The following is a 26,517-nucleotide window of genomic DNA, read 5'->3' on the forward strand; positions in this document are numbered from 1 at the left end:
GGGCCCGCCCCCGGCTCCATCTTGCGGGCGACCGGGTTGGGCTGTGACGCTGCTGCCGGGGTCAGGTGAGGAGCGGCGCCCCCTCCCCTTCCCACCTTGTCCGCCTCGGTGGTCTTGCCCTCGGCCTGCTCTGGGCGCCGCTGTCCCGGAGCTGGTAGGGCGCGTCTGAAGGGCCGTGTGGGCCTCCCGGGTGGCGGCGACCCGGTGTGCGCCTCTCGGAGCCGGGCTGCCGGCCAGGGTGTGTTGGGGTGGCGTGGGTGAGGCGGCCGGCGCGGCTTACGGGAAGCCCTTCGGTGGGTTTGGAAATCCCAGGGACCAGTGGCGCCCCGCCCTCGGTCAGGTGGAGGGACTGAGGCCGGAGCGTGGCCCAGCCGCCTTGCGGGAGGCTGAGTAGGGAAACGCACGGGCAGTGCTGAAAGCCATCTGGCTGGTGGTGGCTGTACTTTCCGGTGACACAGCGAATTTAGGGAAACTTGGGAAATTTTTACTGTGCTTAGTGAAGCGTAGGACAGAATGCGCCAGGCCAAGATTGTACACTGGTTCTCGTTTACAGTTCTTGGAAGCTCTTCTAGGATAGCAGTCCATATTTAATTCCTGTTCCCCGACCAGCAGCAAATGTGTGTTGAAATTAGCTCGTCCTGTGCAAAAACTGCCCAAGGAAACCAAGGTGCAGAGGTAGATGGCTGATGTCCACCCTAAAGTGACAGACATGACGCTGTTATCTTCCGGCTGCCGTAAATGCCATAATTTTTGCCAGCTGATAGCCAGCTAATCTGCTAAATGTGTCCGAATTAGATGATGTGAGTGTAATGAGTTACCTTCCAGGCAAGGAAAGAGTTTCAAGCCCTAAATAGGTAGAAGAGATAATTTTGGACACTGCAAACTTTCAGTCCTCACTGGTGGGTGACTACCTACCTGTCCGTGCAGAGGACTAGCCATGCCTCCACGTTCTTTCTCCAAATCGCTGACTGATTTAAATGATCCTACCAGACCTAGAGGCCGGTTTTGCAAAATTGTATTCGCTGTTGCGCGTTATCTTCAGTCACCCTTCCTGTTTCGTGTATTTTTTCCCCCATAAATTTGCAACAGCTGCCTCTTGGTTTCCTGGGCTTCATGCCATCTGTGAGAAACGGTGAGACCCAGCCCTCTTACTGACTGACTCACTGGGTGGAGATGGTTTGGAAAACCAAAAATGATTTTCTAGCCTTTTAAAAGTGGTTGCTAACAGCAGAGAATGTTTAAAAAAAAAAAAAAGAAGGCCGGGTGCGATGGCTCATGACTGTAATCCCAGCACTTTGGGAGTCCGAGGCGGAAGGATCACGAGGTCAGGAGGAGTTCGAGACCAGCTTGACCAACACGGTGAAACCCTGTCTCTACTTAAAAATACAAAAATTAGCTGGGCGTGGTGGTGTGCGCCTGTAATCCCAGCCACTCTGGAGGCTGAGGCAGGAGAGTCACTTGAACCCCGGAAGCGGAGGTTGCAATGAGCTGAGATCGCCACTGCACTGCAGCCTGATCGGCAGAGAGACTGTCCCCCCCCCCCAAAAAAAAAAAAAAAAAACAACAAGGCCGGGCGCAGTGGCTCACGCCTGTAATTCCAGCACTTTGGGAGGCCGAGGCGGGTGGATCACGAGGTCAGGATATCAAGACCATCCCAGTTAACACGGGGAAATCCCGTCTCTACTAAAAATACAAAAAATTTGCCGGGCGTGGTGGCAGGCGCCTGTAGTCCCAGCTACTCGGGAGGCTGAGGGAAGAGAATGGCATGAACCCGGGAGGCGGAACTTGCAGTAAGCCGTGATTGTGCCACTGCATACCGACCTGGGCGACAGAGTGAGACTCCCTCTCAAAAAAACAAAAAACAAAAACTCTAGACTATTCATTTGGGCAAAGTTGAGAACTTTTTTGAGTCACTCTGGGCGTTATTTAGCTTTTTACAAAAACGTTTAAAATCTGCCTCTTGAATAAATGATATATGAACAATTCTAAGGGCTAAAGTACATTGAAAAGTCAGTCTTTGCCGGTGCAGTGACTGACGCCTGTAATCTCAGCACTTTGGGAGGCCGAGGCGGGCAGATCAGGAGATCAGGAGATCGAGACCATCCTGGCTAACACGGTGATAGCCCGTCTCTACTAAAAATACAAAAATTAGCCGGGCTTGGTGGCACGCGCCTGTAGTCCCAGCTACTCAGGAGGCTGAGGCACAAGAATCTCTTGAACCCAGGAGGTGGAGGTTGCGGTGAACTGAGATCGCACCACTGCACTCCAGCCTGGCAACAGAGTGAGACTCCATCTCAAAAAAAAAAAAAAAAAAAAAGAGTGAAAGAGAAAAGTAAATAGTCTTCTCCATTGTGTCTCAGTTCTTCATGCAGGAGGCAGTCACTGTTTTCTACTTCCTTGAGTGTCTTTTCAGGGATATTCTATAGGTCCAAATCAGTACATTTTTTACACATATGGCTGCACACTATGCAGTTTTTCCCTTTGCCTTTTTTTTTTCATTGATATGTGTTACAGATGGTTTCATATATGGGTAAAAAAAACAAAAAAGCTGCCTCATTTTTAATAACCACGTAACACCTCCTTATATGGCTATCCATAATCTGTTTCACCTGTCCCTCCTTTTTAAAAATTTCAGCAGTGGCCCGGCACAGTGACTCACGCCTGTAATTCCAGCATTTTGGGAAGCCGAGGTGGGTGGATCACCTGAGGTCAGGAGTTCGAGACCAACCTGGCCAACAGGGTGAAACCGTGTCTCTACTAAAAATACAAAATTTTGCCGGGTGTGGTGGCACGTGCTTGTAATCCCAGCTACTTGGGAAGCCGAGACAGGAGAATCGCTTGAACCTGGGAGGTGGAGGTTGCATTGAATGGAGATCACACCACTGCACTCCAGCCTGGATGATAGAGCAAGACTCCATCTCCAAAAAAAATAAAAGATAAAATTTCAACAGCTTTTGGAGTACAAGTGGTGTTTTGTTACATAGATGAATTATATGGTGGTGAATTCTGAGATTTTAGTCACCCAAGTAATGTACATTGTACCTAATGTGTAGTTTTTATTCCTAGCCCCTTTTCACCCACCCCTTTCTGAGTCTCTAAAGTCCATTATAACACTTCATACCTATGCCTTTGCATACTCATAGCTTAGCTTCCACCTATAATGTGAGAACATACGGCTTTTGGTTTTCCACCCCTGTGTTACTTCACCTAGAAAAATTGCCTCCAGCTTAATACAAGCTGCTGCAAAAGACATTATTTTGTTCCTTTTAATGGCTGAGTAGTATTCCATGGTTTATGTATACCACATTTTCTTTATCCACTCAGTTGATGGGCACTTAGGTTGATTCCACATCTTTGCAGTTGTGAATTGTGCCGCTATAAATATACATGTGCAAAAGTCTTTTTCATATAATGACTTCCTTTCCTTTGGGTAGATACCCAGCAATGGAATTTCTGGGTGGAAAGGTAGATCTATTTTTAGCTCTTTAAGGAGTCTCCATACTGTTTTCTGTAGAGGCTGTATAGCAGTGTAATAAGTGGTCCCTTTTCCCCACATCCACACCAACATCTATTGTGTTTTGACTTTTTTTTTTTTTTTTTTTTTTGAGACTGAGTCTTGCTCTTATTGCCCAGGCTGGAGTGCAGTGGCGCCATCTCGGCTCACCCCAACCTTTGCCTCCCGGATTCAAGCAATTCTTCTAACTCATCCTCCTGAGTAGCTGGGATTACAGGCATGTGCCACCATGCCCAGCTACTTTTGTATTTTTAGTAGAGACAGGTTTCTCCATGCCATTCTGGCTAGTCTTAAACTCCTGACCTCTTCAGGTGATCTGCCCGCCTCGGCCTCACAAAGTGCTGGGATTACACATGTGGACTACCGCGCCAGGCCCTTTTTTTGGCTTTTTAATAATGACCATTCCTGTAGAAGCAAGGTGGTATCTCATTGTGGTTAATTTGCATTTCCCTGATGATTAATGATGTTGAACATTTATTTCATGTTTGTTGGCCATTTGTATATCTTCTTTTGAGAAATGTCTATTCATGTCCTTTGCTCAGTTTTTAATGCAATTGTTTTTTTTCTTTTGATTTCAGTTCCTTGTAGATTCTGGATACTAGTCCTTTGTTGGATGCATAATTTACAAATATTTTCTCCCATTCTGTTGGTGGTCTGTTTACTCTGTTTATTTCTTTTGCTGTGCAGAAGCTTTTTAGTTTAATTAGGTCCCATCTATTTATTTTTGTTTTTGCTGCATTTGCTTTTGGGGTCTTAGTCATGAATTCTTTGCCTAGGCCAGTGTTTAGAAGACTGTTTCCAATGTTCTAGAATTTTTATAGTTTCAGGTCTTATATTTAAATCTTTTATCAACTTGAGTTGATTTTTGTATAGGGTGATAGATAGGGATCCAGTTTCATCTTCATGTGGCTTGCCAGTTTTCCCAGCATCATTTATTAAATAGGGTGTCCATTCCCCAACTTTTGTTTTTGTGTGCTTTGTCAAAGAGCAGTTGGCTGTATGTATTTGGCTTTATTTCTGGGTTCTCTATTTTGTTCCATTGGTCTATGTGCCTACTTTTATACCAGTACCATGCTGTTCTTGTAGCTATAGGCTTGTAGTGTATTTGAAGTCTGGTAATGTGAGGTCTCCAAATTTGTCTTTTTGCTTGGGATTGCTTTGGCTATTCAGGCTCGTTTTGGTTCCATATAAATGCTAGGATTGTTTTTTCTACTTCTGTGAAAAATGATCTTGGTATTTTGATGGGAATTGCATTGAATCTGTAGATTGCTTTGGGCAGTATAGTCATTTTCACAATATTGATTCTTCCAATCCGTGAGCACGGGATGAGTTTTCATTTGTTTGTGTCATCTGTGATTTCTTTCAGCAGTATTTTGTAGTTCTCCTTGTAGAGATCTGTCATCTCCTTGGTTAAGCATATTCCTAGGTATTCTATTTATTTTTTATTTTTGCAGCTGTTGTAAAAGGGATTGAGTTCTTGATTTGATTCTCAGCTTGGACGTTTTTGGTATATAGCAGTGTTACTGATTTGTGTACATTGATTTTGTAACCTGAGACTTTACTGATTTCATTTATCAAATCTAAGAGTCTGTTGGAGTCTTTAGGATTTCCTTGGTATATAGTCATAACATCTGCAAACAGTGATAGTTTGATTTCCTCTTTTTCAATTTGGATGCACTTTATTGCTTTCCCTTGCTTTCCCTCTAATAGGAGTGGTGAAAGTGGACGTCCTGTTCCTGTTCTTAGGGGGAATGCTTTCAACTTTTCCCCATTCAGTATGATGTTGGCTTTGTCATTGTATATGGCTTTTATTATTTTGAGTTAGGTCCTTTCTATACCTCGTTTGTTGAGAGTTTTTTTATTGTAAAGGGGTGCTGGATTTTGTTGAATGCTTTTTCTGCATCTATTGAGATGATCATATGGTTTTTGTTTTTAATTCTGTTTATGTGATACATCGCATTTATTGACTTGTATATGTTAAATCATTCCTGCATCCCTGGGATGACACCTGTCCCTTGTTGATGGACGTTCAGGTGGTTTTTAACCTTTTCCTATTAAAAAAATACTGCAGTGAATAGCCTTGTACATATATAATTTTGTCCTTGTGCAAGTATTTCTATAAGGTACATTCCTGGAAATGGAATTGCATTCTAGTCTTTTATATAATTGTTTTTCAAAATGTACCAAAATTCACTTTCTTAAAATTGCTTTAATTTTTATTATATACAGATAATCTTTGCCTTATTTTCATTTTTGTTGACATAATTCCTTCAGGTTCTCAAAGGTAAGATTTAGGATAGTAGCTAAAGAATTTAGATATAGGTTTTGTCACTGGAACAATTTCTTGAGACTTAGAAATTTAAATTGCCTATGAAGTCTTTGGTACTATAACTGCTTATTGCCTTTCAAATTACTATTAATTTATCTCATAAATTAATTTCAGATTTTTTTCCCTTTATTTTGACCCTGACCCTTTTGTCCTTTGTCTATCTACTTTTCTTTTTCTTTTTCCTTGTTTTGTCTTGTCCTTTCCTTTCCCTTACCTTTCCCCTTCCCCCTTCCCTCCCCTCCCAGAGTTTTGGGATTATAGGTGTGAGCCACTGTGCCCAGCCTATCTGACCATTCTTTAAAGCTTTTGTCTCTCCTTTACTCTTTATACAAACCAGGCTTAGAAAAGAAAAAAGCAAAAAACAATTAGCCTGTCCCTGTTTTTATATCCAGCCCTTTGGGATCCCAAATGACAATTTAGAATTGACTGGGTCAGTTTTTGTATCATTTTATGTTTCTTATTGACTTACAGCCTTGATTCAATCTATGTCCATTTATTCTCAATTCAGCACATTTTTAGCTTCTATCCTGTGTTCCTGTCATAAGAGACACTATATTGTCTCATTTTCCTATACCGTGTACTCAAAAGGCTGAATACTTATTCTCAATCTTTCTATCAGCACCTAGGACAGTGCTTATTACACAGTGGACGTTCATAAACGTTGACTTGAGTTGGGTTTATTTGGCATCTTGGTATAAAAGAAATATGAATCATTTATAGCTATATTGATGAGAAGTGCCAAAACATATATTTACAAATTTAGAAAATTAGGTGTAGATCCAGAAATCCCGAAGTATTCTGGTATCAGAGTGTGAATCACAGACCTGCAGAAGCCATATCACCTGAAAGCTTTAGAAATGCAGAATCTCAGGCCCCATCCTGGAGCTACTGAATTAAAGTCTCTATTTTAACAAGATCCCTAGGGATTCATATATACATTAAAGTTTGAGGCCAGGCGCGGTAGCTCACGCCTATAATCCCAGCACTTTGGGAGACTGACATAGGCAGATCACTTGTGGTCAGGAGTTTGTGACTAGCCTGGCCAACATAGTGAAACCCTGTCTCCACTAAAAATACAAAAATTAAGCAGGTGTGGTGGTGTGCACCTGTAGTCTCAGCTACTTGGGATGCTGAAGGAGGAGAATCGCTTGAACCCAGGAGGCGAGGCTGCAGTGATCCGAGATTGTGCCACTGCATTCCAGCCTGGGCAATAGAACAAAACTGTCTCAAAAAGAAAACATTGGGAAACACTATTTTAGTCAACCTCGTTGTTCAAAGAAGGAAGAGAGAAGACTTGAGCTAGATAGGAGGGGTGAGTAAGCCCAGGGTTGAGGGCCAAGTCTGTTAATGATAAGAATGGCTTAAGCAAAGGAATGCTGAGAATAGTTCAAGTGTTAGAGATTTTGCATTGACACGGGTTAGGTGTTGGTAAGAAATGAATTAAATAGATAAATAGAGGCTGGATGCGGTGGCTCATGCCTGTAATCCTAGCACTTTGGGAGGCTGAGGCGGGTGGATCTCTTGAACCCAGGGGTTCAAGATCAGCCTGGGCAGCATGGCGAAACCCCGTCTTTACTAAAAATACAAAAAATTAGCCAGGTATGGTGATGTGCACCTGTAGTCTCAGCTCTTTGGGAGACTGAGATAAGAGGATCATCTGAGTCCAGGAAATCAAGGCTGCAGTGAGCTGATATCACGCTACTATACTCCAGCCTGGGCAATAGAGCAAGAAACCATCTCAAAAAAATATATATAATAGGCCGGGCGCGGTGGCTCAAGCCTGTAATCCCAGCACTTTGGGAGGCCGAGACGGGCGGATCACAAGGTCACGAGATCGAGACCATCCTGGCTAACACGGTGAAACCCCGTCTCTACTAAAAAATACAAAAAACTAGCCGGGCGAGGTGGTGGGCGCCTGTAGTCCCAGCTACTCGGGAGGCTGAGGCAGGAGAATGGCGTGAACCTGAAAGGCGGAGCTTGCAGTGAGCTGAGATCCGGCCACTGCACTCCAGCCTGGGTGACAGAGTGAGACTCTGTCTCAAAAAAAAAAAAAAAAAAAAAAAAAAAAAAAAATATATATATATATATATATATATATATATATATATATAAAATAATAATAATTGGAGCCAGTACTAAGGAGACCTGAATATCAGGCCAATTAATTTTCATCTGATACTCTAGCAGTAGTCATTGATGATTTTTGAGCTGAAGAGCAGTTTGCTGAAAGAGTAGCATTTTAGGAAAGTTTAGTGACAGTGTCTGAGAAAATTGGGAGGGTGAGAGAGTATAAGCAAGAATATAAACAGAGAAGGAGTTTTAGTAAGATAGGCATCAAGTGATGAAACTTGGTCTAAGTATGTGACCATGAGAACAGAAATTACAAGAGAGGCATTTCAAAGGATGGATAGAAAAATGCTGGGTTTTGGCCAGGCATGGTGGCTTATGCCTGTGATCCCAGCTCTTTGGGAGGCCGAGGTGGGCAGATCACCTGAGGTCAGGAGTTCGAGACCAGCCTGGCCAACATGGTGAAACCCCCTCTCTACTGAAATACAATAAGCCAGCGTGGTGGTGGGCGCCTGTAATCCCAGTTACTCAGGAGGCTGAGGCAGGAGAATCACTTGAACCCAGAAGGTGGAGGTTGCAGTGAGCTGAGATCACACCACTGCACTCCAGCTGGGGCGACTAGAGCGAAACTCTGTCTCAAAAAAAAAAAAAAAAGAAGAAGATAAAAATACTGGGTTTCTTACTATTCTGGAGTATTAGGTAATTTAAGTAGGGGTGCTATTGACAGATAAAGGATGTTGAGTGGTGTGGTGGAGAATGATGAGTATTTTATTCTACACATAGGGAAGTCCTCCTAACTGACTTCTGTCTTAATCTGCTCCTTAGTCTGTTTTGGTGATCCTCCACCTCACAGTTACATCCCACCTTTTGCCTTGCAAATAACATTGTTCTACTTTCTTGCCTATCTGTGTCTAGCACCTTTAAAAACCTAGTTTAGGCCGGGCGCGGTGGCTCAAGCCTGTAATCCCAGCACTTTGGGAGGCTGAGACAGGTGGATCACGAGGTCAGGAGATCGAGACCATCCTGGCTAACACAGTGAAACCCCGTCTCTACTAAAAATACAAAAACTTAGCCGGGTGAGGTGGCAGGCGCCTGTAGTCCCAGCTACTCGGGAGGCTGAGGCAGGAGAATGGCGTGAACCCGGGAGGCGGAGCTTGCAGTGAGCTGAGATCCGGCCACTGCACTCCAGCCTGGGTGACAGAGCGAGACTCCATCTCAAAAAAAAAAAAAAAAAAACCTAGTTTAAACCTTTGATCATTCACTCTCCACTTGTAGCAATGTTTTCTTGTAGATGCCAAAAAAGTGATTACTGACTTTATATAGATATATTTGCCAGGTATATTATATCTGATCACTAATAGTATTTTAGATTTTTTTGTTGTTGTTGAAACAGAGTTTTGCCCTATTGTCCAGGCTAGAGTGCAGTGGCGTGATCTCGGCTCAAGCAATTCTCCTGCCTCAGCCTCCTGAATAGCTGGGATTACAGGCACATGCCACCATGCCTGGCTAATTTTTGTATCTTTAGTAGAGACAGCATTTTACCATGTTGGCCAGGCTGATCTCGAACTCCCGACCTCAGGTGATCCACCTGCCTCAGCCTCCCAAAGTGCTGGGATTACGGGCGTGAGCCACCGCACCCAGCCTTTTCTTTTTTCTTTTTTTTTTTTTTTTTTTTTGAGACAGAAGTTTGCTCTGTGGCCCAGGCTGGAGTGCAATGGTGCAATCTTGGCTCACTGCAACCTCCGCCTCCCGGGTTCAAGTGATTCTCCTGCCTCAGCCTTCCAAGTAGCTGGGACTACAGGTGCGTGCCACCACGCCTGGCTAATTTTTTGTATTTTTCGTAGAGACGGGGTTTCATTTTGTTAGCCTGGATGGCCTCAGTCTCCTGACCTTGTGATCCTCCTCAGCCTCCCAAAGTGTTGGGATTACAGGCGTGAGCCACCGTGCCCAGCCCCAATTTTTGTATTTTTAATAGAGACAGGGTTTCACCATGTTGGTCAGGCTGGTCTCTGACCTCAAGTGATCCACCGGCATTGGCCTCCCAGGGTGCTGAGATTACAGACGTGAGCTACTGCGCCTGACCGTATTTTAGATTTGATCAGGCTAAGAGGGTATTCTTTTGAATGTTTGTTTTTTCTCTGTTTATTTGCATTTGCTTTAGGTTAATAGTGTTTTCTTCAAATGCAAAAGATATATGTATATATATAGGGATATTTGTTTTTAACCACACTAGCTCCATTTGTTTTACATGAGCCGTCTTTTCAAAAATGGACAGGAGAGTGTAATGAATCCCATGTACTCATCACCCAGCGTGAACAGTTATCAACTCCTGGTTGCTTATTATGTCTAAATTCCTGCACTATATTATATATAATATTCCTGCATATTATTTTGACACAATCCCTGACATGTCATTTTGTCTGTAAATATTTAGTGTATATCTCTAAAAGATCAGAATACTTGATGAAAATCATAATACCATTATCACACCTAAAAAAATAGTAATGTCTTAACATCACTTGATGTGCAGGTTATTGTTTACTTTTCCAAATGGAAATGAGTACCTTTTGAAGAACGTAACTTTCAAACTTTCTGGTACAGACTGCAGTTTTTAAAAGATATTTCCAGTGTTATGTTTGCTGATCATAAGACTATCAACTTTTGATCACCATTATTATCACAGAATAGATAATATATGAATGCCTCCTTAATCTCAGACTAACCACACTCTACCACCCTACTTTCTTTTTCCATCAGAAAGCATTTTAATTTTAAAATTAGTCTAAGTCTAATAAAATTGAGAAGGTAAATATACTGAAAGTGTTATAATGAATGAATAAAAGCCAAACTTTGTGCTAATTATTTTTTAATATTCTTGTGTTATGTATCACAGTTCTCTATGATCATAGCAGTTAACATTTATTGAGGAGTTAATTTATTCCAAGCACTGCTAAATGCTTTGCCTATATTCTTTTACTTAATTCTTACAACAACATCCTTAAGTAGGTATGTTCACATCCCATTTTATAGGTGAAGAAATAAGGCCTAAAAAGGCTAAGTAACTTCCTTTGAGAAGCTAAGTAACTTGCCCATATTCACACAGCTAGAAATCCAGGATGTTAGATGGAAAATTCTGTTGGCAGTGCTGGTGAAAATGCAAATTGGTACAACCCCTGTGGAGGGGAATTGGGCAGTATCACATTCACCTTTACCGCTTGTCTCAGCAATGCCATTTCTAGGAATCTTCCCCAAAGATAATATTGGCAAAATATACAGAGAGGTACCTGTACACGGCTGTTCGTTGCAAGACTAATAGTTAAAAGAGTAGAAATAACTCAGATGTCTGCCATTAAATAAGCCATGATGTAGCCACACACTGAAGTACTATGTAGTTGTGTTTTTTGTTTGTTTTTTTTAAGGTACACGGTGTCACTCTGTTGCCCAGGCTGGAGTGCAGTGGTGCGATCCTAGCTCACTACAGCCTTGAAGTCTTGGGCTCAAGTGATCTTCCTGCCCAGGCTTCTGAATAACTGGCACTACAGGTGCACACCACCATGCCTGGCTAATTATTTTACTTTTTGTAGAGATGAGGTCTCTCTTTGTTGCCCAGGCTGATCTCAAACTCCTGGCCGCAAGAGATTCTACTGCCTCAGCCTTCCAAAGTGCTGGGATTTACAGGCATGAGCCACTGTGCCTGGCCTATGTTATTGTTTTTAAAAAGGATTGAAGACTATGGATGATAGCCATAATAAGAGAAAAAAGCCAGTAAAGAAACAGAGTATGGGCCAAGAGCAGTGGCTCATGCCTGTAATCCTAGCACTTTGGGAGGCCGAGGCAGGTGGATCACCAGGTTAGTAGTTCAAGACCAGCCTGGCCAAGATGGTGAAACCCCATCTCTACTAAAAATACAAAAAGTAGCTGGGCGCGGTGGCAGTCACCTGTAATCCCAGCTACTTGGGAGGCTGAGGCAGGAGAATCGCTTGAACCCAAGGGATGGAGGTTGCAATGAGCTGAGATCATGCCACTGTACTCCAGCCTGGGCGACAGAGTGAGTCTCAAAAAAACAAAAAAACAGTATGTTTTATGTAAGAATGGAATGGGGATACAAATATAGACATATCAGCTTATGTACTTAAAGACAGGTAGATAAACTGTAAAAGTAATCATATGTAGGAGATAGTAAGGGACAGGGTTAGAAGTTAACAGGTTTCTGAACATATCTTGTTTTGTAGATTTGACTTTAGAATCCAGAAAATGTTTTATATAATTATAAAACTAAATCAAAAAATTTTAAAACCTTAAAAGTCAAAAGCAAAATGAAACAAATGGACCTAATATGTGTCAAATTGATAGCATAACTACACAGGAATAATTTTCAAAGTGTCATTAAAACAGTAATTTCGGGCTGGGCTCTGTGGCTTATGCCTGTAATCCCAGCACTTTGAGAGGATGAGGCAGGCAGATCACTTGAGTTCAAGACCAGCCTGGGCAATATGGTGAATCCCCATCTCTACAAAAAAATACAAAAATTCACCAGTCATGGTGGTACGCACCTGTGGTCCCAGCTACAGCACGGGGTGTTGAGGTGGGAAGATCACTTGAGCCCAGGAGGTCGAGGCTGCAGTGAGCTGTAATTGCACCGCTATACCCCAGCCTGGGTGACAGAGCAACACCTTGTCTCAAAAATAAAAAGTTTAAAAAAAGAAAGCTAGAGTTTAATTCACGTATATGTGACTCCAGAATGTTAACTCCTAACCATTGTACCGTTGTTTCCCATAATGTGGTTATATCACCATATGAGGGGATTTCTGTGGCACCTAGAAAGGACTTTTTATTGTAATAGCTAAGTATTTATTTTAATATTACCTTCTGTTTGTAGTAAGAAAACTACTGAAGTTTTCCATTTAGAAGTTTTCCATTTAAAAGTATGGTGATATTTAAAAGTGTGCTGATAATAAGCATACTTTAAAAATAAACGGAAGTAAAAAATTGGCTTAAAGAAAAATAGATTGGCTGGGTGTGGTTCTGGAGGCTGGGAAGTCCAAGATCGAGGTGCTGGCATCTGGTGAGGACTGCTTTCTGCTTCCAAAGTGAAGCCTTGGCCAGGTGAGGTGGTTCATGCCTGTAATCCCAGCACTTTGGGAGTCCGAGGTGGGCGGATCACCTGAGGTTAGGCATTCAAGACCAGCCTGGCCAACATGGTGAAACCCATCTCTACTAAAAATACAAAAAAATAGCCGAGCATGGTGGCAGACGCCTGTAATCCCAGCTACTCGGGAGGGTGAGGGAGGAGAATCACTTGGACCCCAGAGGCAGAGGTTGCAGTGAGCTGAGATCACGCCACTACACTCCAGCCTGGGCAACAGGGCAAGACTCCATCTCCAAAAAAAAAAGGAGGAAAGAAGAATAGTTCATAAATAATAGTAGTGGTAGAATTGAGATGTGACAAAAATTGTATGTCATGACAAAGTTGGAAACTTTACTAGGCTGTACTGATTCCATTGGTGTGAATGATGAAATAAGCATTTAATAAGCTTTGCTTATATCCCTAATATCCACACTTTAATTTTATGCCAGACTCTTTTGAAAAGAGAAATATTTTGCATAAAACCCTGTGTGTGTGTGTGTGGGGTGTGTGTGTGTATATATCTATATGTTTTCAAAGGCCTTAACCATTATAAGAAATTACAGGCCGGGCACAGTGGCTCACACCTGTAATCCAAGCACTTTGGGAGGCCGAGGCAGGTGGATCACCAGGTCAAGGGATTGAGACCATCCTGGCCAACATGGTGAAACTCCATCTCTACTAAAAATACAAAAATTAGCTGGACATGGTGGTGTGCACCTGTAGTCCCAGCTACTTGGGAGGCTGAGGTAGGAGAATCGCTTGAACCTGGGAGGCAGAGGTTGCAGTGAGCCGAGATCATGCCACTGCACTCCAGCCTGGTGACAGAGCAAGACACTGTCTCAAAAAAAAAAAAACAAAAAACAAAAAACTTACAGAGGACCTTTTTTATTGTTCTTACAGAATGTCATACCCAGGCTATCCCCCAACAGGCTACCCACCTTTCCCTGGATATCCTGTAAGTATTGCCACTTAATACCTCACATCCTTAAAACAGGTGGTGTTTGGGACTGGCCATGTCAGATCTTACCGATATGCTAGAGCAGGGGTCGTAAATTCAGATGCTCACAGGTACTGAGTAGAGCAAGTGAGCGAAGGCGGTTGTGTGGGGAACTAGAGAGGTCTTGCTTTGTCTATTGAAAGCTGGCAGGTGCTTAGCACCAGCCCTGTGTAGCCATGGTGGGAGGCACACTTATCTTTGCTAGATACTCCAGCCTTTCAAGTAAAGCCAGAAACTTGGGTTCTATATGAAATTGTCCAAAGTTTCAAAATTTAGGAGTTAGTTTTAAAAAATGTTAACTGCTGTATGAGCCAATAAAACACAGATGTAAGCAAAATCCATCCCATTAATCACTGGTTCTTTTTTTTTTTTTTTTTTTTAATACCCTTGAGTCATAGTATCACTGCGTCTTAACCTTTGTGTTAGAATGTTTAAAATAATTAATGGCTTGGCTTGACCCAGAGATAAATTGCAGTGGATTTATAGTTCTTAGACTTGGAGTACGTTTTATAAATGTGCTACTAAGTTCCACCTTGTTGATAGCTATACTACTCTGAGGACTAAGAGCTGAGCCATAAGTAAGAATTGTGCATTTCAGGTTTTTTTTGTTTTGTTTTATTTTTTGTCTTTGAAACAGAGTCTCGCTCTGCGCCCAAGCTGGAGTGCAGTGGTGTGATCTCAGCTCACTGCAACTTATGCCTACTGGGTTCAAGTGATTCTCCTGCCTCAGCCTCCCGAGTAGCTGGGATTACAGGTGCCACCACCATGGCCAGCTGATTTTTGTATTTTTAGTAGAGAAGGGGTTTCACCATGTTGGCCAGGCTGGTCTCAAACTCCTGACCTCAAATGATCTGCCCACCTTGGCCTCCCAAAGTGCTGGGATTATAGGCGTGAGCCATTACGCCCGGCCACATTTCAGTTTTTTGTTTTTCTTTTTTTTGAGACGGAGTCTTGCTCTGTCACCAGGCTGGAGTGCAGTGGTGCGATCTCAACGCACTGCAACCTCTGCCTCCCGGGATTCAAGCGATTCTCCTGCCTCAGCCTCCCGAGTAGCTGGGATTACAGGTACATGCCACCACGCCCAGCTAGTTTTTGTATTTTTAGTAGAGATGGGGTTTCACCATGTTGGCCAGGATGGCCTCGATTTCCTGACCTCATGATCCACCCACCTCGGCCTTCCAAAGTGCTGGGATTACAGGCATGAGCCACTTAGCCCTGCCTACATTTCAGTTTTATACTCATAACTGTGGGGCTGCTATCTAACCCTGGGAGAATAGCAAGAGGGGTCTATACAAGTTTGTGATATGTTTATCCTTATGCAAAGTGATTATATAGCTCTTGTGAATTTATCACAGGAGAGATGAGAATTATGGATATGTTCCCAAGTCCCTATGTATTAAACAGGACTTTAGTAACTATTTCAGTCAGCGTAGGCTAATTGCTAAAACAGACAACTCCCGAATCTCAGTGACTTAACACAATGAAAAAAAAATGTATTTCTTTCTTCAGTCTCCTGGAAGTCAGTAGTGGATAGGGGGTGGGTGGGACGAGGCTTTGTTTCATGCAGTGTTTTGGGTTTCCAGGCTCCTTCCTTATTCTGATCCTACCATCCTCTAGCACTTTGGAGTCCTCTGCTGGATCCTCTGCTTATGGGTGGCAGATGAAGGAAGAGAGAGAACATGGAGGATTTGCCAGAGGTTTTTAGGGGACAGATTTAGAAAGTGGTATATGTCACTTCTGTCTATGTTCATTCACTGATATTCATTCATGTGGTCCGACCTAACTGCAAGGGGGTCTGGGAAATGTAGTCTGTATAGCTTTGTGGCCTGGGGAGAAATAGTTCAGTGAATATGCAACAATCTCTGCCTCTCTACGTATTACTGCACTGAACTGTGAGGTCCAAAATGTCACATCCTGTGTGTGATGTGATATACAGGTTACCTTTTTCATGTTTAAATATTATGTAACAGATCCAGATGTGTTGCAAAAGAGCCTCAAATTCCTCTGTTTAGGGTATAGAGGAGGATTTTTCTTATATTTGTAGATGCTGGGAAAATGAAGGAACTAATGAGGTTTTTTATTTTTTTTTCTTAAAACCTTGAGGTTTGTAAAGAACCCTGTTCTGACTCCCAAATAGAGAAGCAGACCCCTCTTGCCTGACTCAAGTAGAATTAAATTTAACTGAATTCTGACAAACAAGTGTCCTTACAAACTGGTATACTGACAAACTAGTATAAGATTCCAGGATTTCTTTTTTTTTTTTTTTTTGAGACGGAGTCTCGCTCTGCTGCCCAGGCTGGAGTGCAGTGGCCGGATCTCAGCTCACTGCAAGCTCCGCCTCCCGGGTTCACGCCATTCTCCTGCCTCAGCCTCCCGAGTAGCTGGGACTACAGGCGCCCGCCACCGCGCCCGGCTAGTTTTTTGTATTTCTTAGTAGAGACGGGGTTTCACCGTGTTAGCCAGGATGGTCTCGATCTCGTGACCTCGTGATCCGCCCGTCTCGGCCTCCCAAAGTGCTGGGATTACAGGCTTGAGCCACCGCGCCCGGCCAAGATTCCAGGATTTCTAATGAGAGTTTTAAAAAGTGAAAGAATGAGCTAGACCTTAATAATAACCTCTGTTTGTTCCTTATTTTTAGATGGGTCATAGTTCTCTATGATCGCATTTGTTTAAAAATTATTCTGATTTTTCAGCCTGCAGGTCAGGAGTCATCTTTTCCCCCTTCTGGTCAGTATCCTTATCCTAGTGGCTTTCCTCCAATGGGCGGAGGTGCCTACCCACAAGTGCCAAGTAGTGGCTACCCAGGAGCTGGAGGCTACCCTGCGCCTGGAGGTTATCCAGCCCCTGGAGGCTATCCTGGTGCCCCACAGCCAGGGGGAGCTCCATCCTATCCCGGAGGTGAGTTATGGGTTGCGGAATTAGTAATGATTGAGATTGCTGTAGCACTTTTTCCTTCTCCCTTTATCCTCTTCATTCCTGCTTGTCTTGTGTGAGGTCAAGTCGCTCTGACCTAGCTGGCAAGATGGAGGGATGAAGATTCTCTGGGGGCATGAAAGCTGGGAGCAGTTTCAAAAATTCCACTGTGAAGGGACTTGGAATAAATTTCATGGCAATAAAGGATCAATATGTAACACTTTGCTTGTTTGTAGTCTTAAGACCTGATTAAGACATTTCAATTAGCAAGACTGTGACCTTTAGGTCAGCTTTATTCAAAGGTAAAAAAGACCCCTAAAAAACAACAACAAAAAAACCTTAGCATTTTTGTATTTTAAGTTAGTAGGGAAAAGTAATAAAGTAAAATTTTGGCTTGGTGCGGTGGCTCACACCTGTAATCCCAACACTTTGGGAGGCAGAGGTGGTTGGATCACTTGAAACCAGGAGTTTGAGACCAGCTTGGCCAACATGGTGAAACCCGTCTGACTAAAAATATGAAAATTAGCTGGGTGTGGTGGCGCATGCCTGTAATCCCAGGTACCTGGGAGGCTGAGGCAGGAAAATCACTTGAACCTGGTAGGTAGAGTTTGCAGTGAGCCGGTATTGCGCCACTGAACTCTAGCCTGGGCAACAGAGTGAGACTCTGTCTCAAAAAAATAAATAAATAAATAAGATAAAAATTTAAAAACTTGTTTTTTACTGGATAATTTGAAGTTTTGAATCTAGATGAAAAGGGACTGTTACTATAGCATTAATAGCATATTTTTTCCACTTTTAACAATAGACATTTTTCTAAGGTTTTTCCTGCAATCATGAGAACTGTACTATAGTTTATTGACCTGTTCTTTTCTCTAGTTCCTCCAGGCCAAGGATTTGGAGTCCCACCAGGTGGAGCAGGCTTTTCTGGCTACCCACAGCCACCTTCACAATCTTATGGAGGTGGTCCAGCACAGGTCCCACTACCTGGTAGGTACCAGCTGTCCAGACAAAAACAGTATCATGATATTTTGAATTTTAAAATCGCCATTGAGAGAACTTAGTTTTTATTTGAGGTAATCTGCAATAAATGTTTAGATATTTCCATAAATAATTTTAAACATAATGGTTTTATGAAATGTATTACATTGATGGAAAAGTTTAATCAGTAAAATAGAGATAAAGTCACACTTTTTCTATTAAAAAAATCTGTCCCAAAGCCAAAAAGGAAGCCTTCAGGAACTTCTCTGCCCACTCCTGTACCACTAGTGAAACCACCCCCAGAACTATATTATGATAACCATTCCAGATGGAATCAGAATTTAATCTGGTTCAAGTGTGAAAAAGTGTTATTTGTGAGGATCTTTTGTAGAACGTGGAATATTAAAAAGGTTCTTATGACCAAAGTTGGTTTTAGATTCAGTAAATTATATTTTTTAAAAATTATCCTCATGAATATCATAGTGTAAATGTTCTTATATGTTTCCATATTCATAGTCATCAATGCTGTTTTGAAAAATTAAAACATATAAGACCTGTTGCTGTATTATTATTATTTTTAACATATAGGTGGCTTTCCTGGAGGACAGATGCCTTCTCAGTATCCTGGAGGACAACCTACTTACCCTAGTCAGGTATTTTGTTCCTACCTTTTAAGCTCAGTCTAGGTAGTTAGATAAAGAAGGAACCTTCCCTTTGCTGAGGTTTCCATGGGTCAGAAGAAATGGCCCATTATTGTAATGGAAGACTAAAGTCTTTGCTTCTAATAGGCTCCATACTTTCTTTGGTCCATCTGCATTAATAGTGTCCTGATGACTTTGAGAAGACAAGCATAGGTCCAATCTCATAGGTAATGATTCTCACAACTTTATCCTAGAAATTCACCTGGGCTCTTGGTTTTAGTTCTTTTTCCTTTTCCCTGCCCTTACCAGCAGTTATACCTATGAATTTGGGTGGCTGGGGATTGGTATTTCTGACAGTGATTTATGTAGGGTGGTTTTGTTTCCCATTTTTACCTTTATAACTTTTCACTCTTTTTTCAGATCAATACAGAATCTTTTCCTTCCTATCCTGTTTTCTCTCCTGTTTCTTTGGATTATAGCAGTGAAGTGAGTAAGGTTTTCTAATGTTCACTAATCACTAGGTCCTTTATATGTGTGCCTTTGTTTCTGATTCTCATGTACTTGTCTCTCATTACTTCCTTAAGGGCTCAACTGTATCTATTTTATCTTTATGTTCCTGTAATGGTTGGTAGGGCTTTAGACATGGTAGCCAGTTAGTCCGTTGAATGGATTTTCTCAGTAGCTGCAGAGTTTCCCATATATTAAATATTTGCCCTACTATGTATGGCTGCTGCTTATTTATTTATTTATTTATTTGTTTTTGAGACGGAGTTTCACTCTTGTCACCCAGGCTGGAGTGCAGTGGCACGACCTCAGCTCGCTGCAACCTCCACCTCCCAGGTTCAAGTGATTTTCCTGCCTCAGCCTCTGGAGTAACTGGGATTACAGGTGCACGCCACCACACCTGGCACATTTTTTGTATTTTTAATAGAGACGAGGTTTCACCATGTTGGCCAGGCTGGTCTCGAACTCTTGACCTCAGGTGATCCACCTGCCTCGGCCTCCCACAAGTGCTGGGATTGCAGGCATGGGCCACTGCGCATGGCCTGGCTTCTTATTTTAATCCCAAATTTTATTCTTAAATTGCCTTGTTAATTTTTTTATAGCCTATGCAAGTTACTAGGAACATAATAAGCAGCATACTTTTATGCTTACTTTTATTTTGATTTTCTTATTAATTTCTATATTGGATATTCATGGATATCTAGCTTTTTTTTTTTTTTTTTTTTTTTGAGACGGAGTCTCGCTCTGTCGCCCAGGCTGGAATGCAGTGGCCGGATCTCAGCTCACTGCAAGCTCCGCCTCCCGGGTTCACGCCATTCTCCGGCCTCAGCCTCCCGAGTAGCTGGGACTACAGGCGCCCGCCACCTCGCCCGGCTAGTTTTTTGTATTTCTTAATAGAGACGGGGTTTCACCGTGTTAGCCAGGATGGTTTCGATCTCCTGACCTCGTGATCCGCCCGTCTCGGCCTCCCAAAGTGCTGGGATTACAGGCTTGAGCCACCGCGCCCGGCCGGATATCTAGCATTTTCAAGCTTGTTTTAGGCTAGGGTAGGAGAAGGATTCTAGTATTGGAAGAGGAACACCTTAGTGATTTTTTAAGCTCACTTTGAGGTATGTGAGCTCCAGAGAGGTTGAGAAACTTGTCTAGGGCCACAAAACTAGTGAAGGACAAAGCTGAGAAGATTCTAGTCTATATCTTCTGCCTTCTAGACCAGTGGTCTCTCTCTTATACAAAGGTGCTTTGCTGATACAGTCATGTAAGTTGCTTTCAGTCCTTTTTTTCATTGTTGAAGTTGTTTGCCAATCATATTATAAACCTGTAATCACTTTTGTTATGAAAATTTTGATTGTAGTTTAAGCATGCTTGTATTTTTAGGGAAATCATTTTATGACTGAATATGAATGATTTTTAAACATAAAACACTAAAAGTAAAGCACATGTATATATGCAATTTTTTTTTTATTGTTATACTTTAAGTTCTAGGGTACATGTGCACAACGTGCAGGTTTGTTACATATGTATACATGTGCCATGTTGGTGTGCTGCACCCATTAACTCATCATTTACATTAGGTTTGTCTCCTAATGCTATCCCTCCCCCCTCCCCCCACCCCACGACAGTCCCCGGTGTGTGATATTCCCCAATTCTGTGTCCAAGTGTTCTCATTGTTCAATTCCCACCTATGAGTGAGACCATGCAGTGTTTGGTTTTTTTGACCTTGTGATAGTTTGCTCAGAATGATGGTTTCCAACTTCATCCATGCCCCTACAAAAGACATGAACTCATCCTTTTTTATGGCTGCATAGTATTCCATGGTGTATATGTGCCACATTTTCTTTTTTTTTTTTTTTTTTTTTTTTTGAGACGGAGTCTCGCTCTGTCACCCAGGCTGGAGTGCAGTGGCACGATCTCAGCTCACTGCAAGCTCTGCCTCCCGGGTTTACGCCATCTCCTGCCTCAGCCTCCCAAGTAGCTGGGACTACAGGCGCCGCCACCTCACCCGGCTAGTTTTTTGTATTTTTGTAGAGACGGGGTTTCACCGTGTTAGCCAGGATGGTCTCGATCTCCTGACCTCGTGATCCGCCCGTCTCGGCCTCCCAAAGTGCTGGGATTACAGGCTTGAGCCACCACGCCCGGCCTATATGCCACATTTTCTTAATCCAGTCTATCATTGATGGACATTTGGGTTGGTTCCAAGTGTTTGCTATTGTGAATAGTGCCGCAGTAAACATACATGTGCATGTGTCTTTATAGCAGCATGATTTATAATCCTTTGGGTATATATAGCCGGTAATGGGATTGCTGGGTCAAATGGTGTTTCTAGTTCTAGATCCTTGAGGAATCACCACACTGTCTTCTACAATGGTTAAACTAGTTTACAGTCCCACCAACAGTGTAAAAGTGTTCCTATTTCTCCACATCCTTTCCAGCACCTGTTGTTTCCTGACTTTAATGACTACCATTCTAACTGGTGTGAGATGGTATCTCATTGTGGTTTTGATTTGCATTTCTCTGATGGCCAGTGATGATAAGCATTTTTTCATGTGTCTGTTGGCTCCATAAATGTCTTCTTTTGAGAAATGTCTGTTCATATGCTTCGCCTACTTTTTGATGGGGTTGTTTGATTTTTTTCTTGTAAATTTGTTTAAGTTCTTTGTAGATTCTGGATATTAGCCCTTTGTGAGATGAGTAGATTGCAAAAATTTTCTCCCATTCTATAGGTTGTCTGTTCACTCTGATGGCAGTTTCTTTTGCTGTGCAGAAGCTCTTTAGTTTAATTAGATCCCATTTCTCAATTTTGGTTTTTGTTGCCATTGCTTTTGGTGTTTTAGACATGAAGTCCTTGCCCATGCCTATGTCCTGAATGATACTGCCTAGGTATTCTTCTAGGGTTTTTATGGTTTTAGGTCTGACATTTAAGTCTTTAATCCATCTTGAATTAATTTTTGTCTAAGGTGTAAGGAAGGGATCCAGTTTCAGCTTTCCACATATGGCTAGCCAGTTTTCCCAGCACAATTTATTAAATAGGGAATCCTTTCCCCATTTCTTGTTTTTGTCAGGTTTGTCAAAGATCAGACCGTTGTAGATGTTTGGTATTATTTCTGAGGCCTCTGTTCTGTTCCATTGGTCTATATCTCTGTTTTGGTACCAGTACCATGCTGTTTTGGTTACTGTAGCCTTGGAGTAGCCTTTAAAGTCAGGTAATGTGATGCCTCCAGCTTTGTTCTTTTGGCTTAGGATTATCTTGGCCATGCAGGCTCTTTTTTGGTTCCATATGAACTTTAAAGTAGTTTTTTCCAATTTTGTGAAGAAAGTAATTGGTAGCTTGATGGGGATGGCATTGAATCTATAAATTACCTTGGGCAGTATGGCCATTTTCACGATACTGATTCTTCCTATCCATGAGCGTGGAATGTTCTTCCATTTGTTTGTGTCCTCTTTTATTTCGTTGAGCAGTGGTTTGTAATTCTTCTTGAAGAGGTCCTTCACGTCCCTTGTAAGTTGGATTCCTAGGTATTTTATTCTCTTTAAAGCAATTGTGAATGGGAGTTCACTCATGATTTGGCTCTCTGTTTGTCTGTTATTGGTGGATAGGAATGCTTGTGATTTTTGCACATGGATTTTGTATCCTGAGACTTTTGCTGAAGTTGCTTATCAGCTTAAGGAGATTTTGGGCTGAGACGATGGGGTATTCTAAATATACAATCATGTCATCTGCAAACAGGGACAATTTGACTTCCTCTTTTCCTAATTGAATACCTTTATTTCTTTCTCCTGCCTGATTGCCCTAGCCAGAACTTCCAACACTGTGTTGAATAGGAGTGGTGAGAGAGGGCATCCCTGTCTTGTGCCAGTTTTCAAAGGGAATGCTTCCAGTTTTTGCCCATTCAGTATGATATTGACTGTGGGTTTGTCATAAATAGCTCTTATTATTTTGAGATACATCCCATCAATACCTAATTTATTGAGAGTTTTTAGCATGAAGGGCTGTTGAATTTTGTCGAAGGCCTTTTCTGCATCTATTGAGATAATCATGTGGTTTTTGTCTTTGGTTCTGTTTATGTGATGGATTACATTTATTGATTTACGTATGTTTAACCAGTCTTGTGTCCCAGGGATGAAGCCCACTCGATCGTGGTGGATAAGCTTTTGATGTGCTGCTGGATTTGGTTTGCCAGTATTTTATTGAGGATTTTTGCATCGATGTTCATCAGGGATATTGGTCTAAAATTCTCTTTTTTAGTTGTGTGTCTGCCGGGCTTTGGTATCAGGATGATGCTGGCCTCATAAAATGAGTTAGGGAGGATTCCCTCTTTTTCTATTGACTGGAATAGTTTCAGAAGGAATGATAGCAGCTCCTCTTTGTACCTCTGTTAGAATTTGGCTGTGAATCCATCTGGTCCTGGACTTTTTTTGGTTGGTAGACTCTTAATTATTGCCTGAATTTCAGAGCCTGCTATTGGTCTATTCAGGGATTCAGCTTCTTCCTGGTTTAGCCTTGGGAGAGTGTGTGTGTCTAGGAATTTATCCATTTCTTCTAGATTTTCTAGTTTATTTGCATAGAGGTGTTTATAGTATTCTCTGATGGTAGTTTGTATCTCTGTGGGATCGGTGGTGATATCCCCTTTATCGTTTTTTATTGCATCTATTTGATTCTTCTCTCTTTTCTTTGTTAGTCTCGTATGCAACTTATTTTATGTAACAATTACCACCTCAAGCTGGAACTAAAACCAGTAGGTAGAAGTTAACAGAATGTAGAGTGTTAGATTTTGGAAGAACTTTAAGATGGAAGTGAAATAGGCTACCCTGTGAGGGGTGAGCTTCTTGTCACTGAAAGTCCACAGGCAGATTTTGGTTGATGTGAGTATGGATGTGTCTGTGTGTATCAAGGAAGGTGCAAAAAAATTTTTTGTCTTAGATGGGAAGTTGGGCCACTTTATCCCTCCTGATTGATCCAGTTCTCTAATTCTCTGATAGTCTTGTTGTTGATTGTTGTTGTTTCGTTTGTTTGTTCATTTTTGAGACGGGGCCTCTGCTGCTCAGGTCAGGCTAGAGTACAGTGGCATGATCAAAGCTCACTGCAGCCTCGAAATGCTGGGCTCAAGTGATCCTCCTCCTTCAGCCTCCTGAGTAACTGGGACTACAGTTGTGCACCAGCATGCCCACCTAATTTTTTAATTTTTGGTAGAGATGAAGGTTTTGCTGTGTTGCCCAGGCTGGTCTTGAACTCCTGGACTCAAGTGATCCTCCTGCCTCAGCCTCCCAAAATGGCTGGAGTTGCAGGTGTGAGCCACTGTACCCAGCTCTATGATAGTTTTTCAGCAAGAAGGTTGGAATCAAATGGGCATTAAAAAAGAATGGCAAATGTTGGAACTTGCTGGTAATGGATTGTGCTGAGAACTCTCCCCTAGAGTTTTAACCTCAAGAACACAGATCCTGATTTCTCTTTTTTTTTTGAGACAGAGTCTTGCTCTGTTGCCAGGCTGGAGTGCAGCGGCGACATCTTGAGTCACTGCAACCTCCGCCTCCTGGATTCAAGTGATTCTCCTGCCTCAGCCTCCTGAGTAGCTGGGACTACAGGTGTGCACCACCACGCCCAGCTAATTTTTGTATTTTTAGTAGAGACGGGGTTTCACCATGTTGGCCAGAATGGTCTCAATCTCTTGACTTTGTGATCCACCTGCCTCGACCTCCCTAAGTGCTGGGATTACAGGCATGAGCCACTGCACCCAGCCCAGATCCTGATTTCTTTTCTTTGAATTCAGTTTAATGCCTGGAAGATGACAGTATTCTTGAAAATTGACTTCCAACTTAGACTTTCAACAGAGAATACATCAAAAAAATTTTCCCCCACAGATAAGATATGAAGTCAATACATGTGTGTGTGTGTGTGTGTGTATATATATATATATATATATATATATATATTTTTTTTTTTTTTTTTTTTACAGAAGAGAATCACAGAAAATGAGAATCATCAGACGATACACAGTGAGCGTTAGTTTATCTAGTCCAGTGTATTAGAAACAATGGCTTCTGTCCTGTTTAGGATTTTAGTGACAGTGGTTACATCAAAGGAAACTTAATTTCTTGAGACATGAAGGCTCATAAAAATTCTTTATACTTGAATATTTGCTACAAGTAGAATAATTTTAGCTTTCTATTAAAACCACTATAGGTATATTTGTTAGTTCTCTGCTTACAGCCCTAGCTTGGAAACTAGTAGAGGATGGATGTTAAGGCTTACTAGTAGAAGAAAATGTTGGAGTAAAAATATATGTGAGTGGGAGGAGCTATTGACCCATAAAAGTGTTATCTTGAAAAGCTGCTGAAAGATGGGGCTTGTTCTCATCTCCTCAGTTGTTTGCCCCTACAAGTGCTGGCGTACTGCTGTATTCAATGTGTATAACTTTAAAAACAGTTTCAGTTGTCTAAAAAGCAGTTGAATCACCTTTTATTTTGAAATGGTATTGATTGCATGTTTAAATGATAATATTTTGGAGATACTGAATTAATTGTGTGTGTGTGTGTGTGTGTTTTCTGTGGTAAAAACGCTTATTTTACAACAGTAATCTTTATTTTAGGTCAACATTCAGACATACAAGAAATGTGTTGTTACAATTAAAATTTTTTTAAAAAGTAGTGGAGCATCATCTTCATCCCATTCCTCTTAAGCCCTGACTTGAATACCCAAAGAAACTTCTTGAATTGTTCTGGGCTGGGCACATACCTGTAATTCCAGCACTTTGGGAGGCCAAGGCAGGGGGATCACTTGAGGCCAGGAATTCGATACCAGCCTGGGCAACATAGCAAGACACCCGTCTCTACAAAAGTAAGAAATTAGCTGGGCACATGCATGTAGCACTAGCTACTCAGGAGCCTGAGACAGGAGGATTGCTTGAGCTCAGGAATTCAAGGTTACTGCGAGCTATGTTTGTGCCACTGCACTCCAACCTGAACAATGCACTCCAACCTGAACAACAGAGCGAGACCCTATCTGTAAAAAATAAAAAATAGGGAAAAACTATTGAGTTATTTCATAGCTTTGTATTTTAAATTGTTTTATCTTTTAATTTTGACATAATTTTAGACTTGCAAATAGTACAAATAATTCGTATATACCCTGTACTCACATTCTCCAAATGTTAACTTCCTACATAAATACAATAGAACGATCAAAATCAGCAAATAACATTGATATAGTACTGTTACCCAACCTATGGACCTTATTTCATTTTCACCAGTTGTGTCAATGATGTCCTTTTTCTGGTTCAGGATCAAATCCAGAATGCAGTGTTGTATTTATTGTCATGTCTCTTAAGTCTCCTTTAATCTGAAATAGTTCCTCAGTCTTTGTTGTTCATGCCCTTGATGCTTTTGAAGAACACTGTCAGTTATTTTGTAAAATATTTCTTAATTTGGGTTTGTCTGATATTTTCTCATGGT

General features: G+C 41.9%; 1 protein-coding gene across 4 annotated transcripts in view; it reads left to right on the forward strand.

Moving 5' to 3' along the window:
* Positions 1–26,517, forward strand: part of ANXA7 (annexin A7) — a 40,511-nt gene continuing 13,994 nt past the window's right edge. The window contains exons 1-6 of one of the 4 annotated variants that reach the window (XM_045362039.2): positions 1–65; positions 13,939–13,993; positions 16,729–16,933; positions 17,825–17,935; positions 18,515–18,579; positions 18,988–19,053. In XM_045362039.2, the coding sequence (XP_045217974.1) occupies positions 13,940–13,993; positions 16,729–16,933; positions 17,825–17,935; positions 18,515–18,579; positions 18,988–19,053 (501 nt within the window). In that variant the 5' untranslated portion in view covers positions 1–65; position 13,939. The remainder of the gene's footprint in view (positions 66–13,938; positions 13,994–16,728; positions 16,934–17,824; positions 17,936–18,514; positions 18,580–18,987; positions 19,054–26,517) is intronic. The other 3 variants (XM_005565509.4, XM_005565510.4, XM_015455881.3) reach the window with 3 other exon arrangements.

Source organism: Macaca fascicularis, chromosome 9 (genome assembly GCF_037993035.2).
Source record: "Macaca fascicularis isolate 582-1 chromosome 9, T2T-MFA8v1.1".
Lineage (NCBI taxonomy): Eukaryota > Metazoa > Chordata > Mammalia > Primates > Cercopithecidae > Macaca > Macaca fascicularis.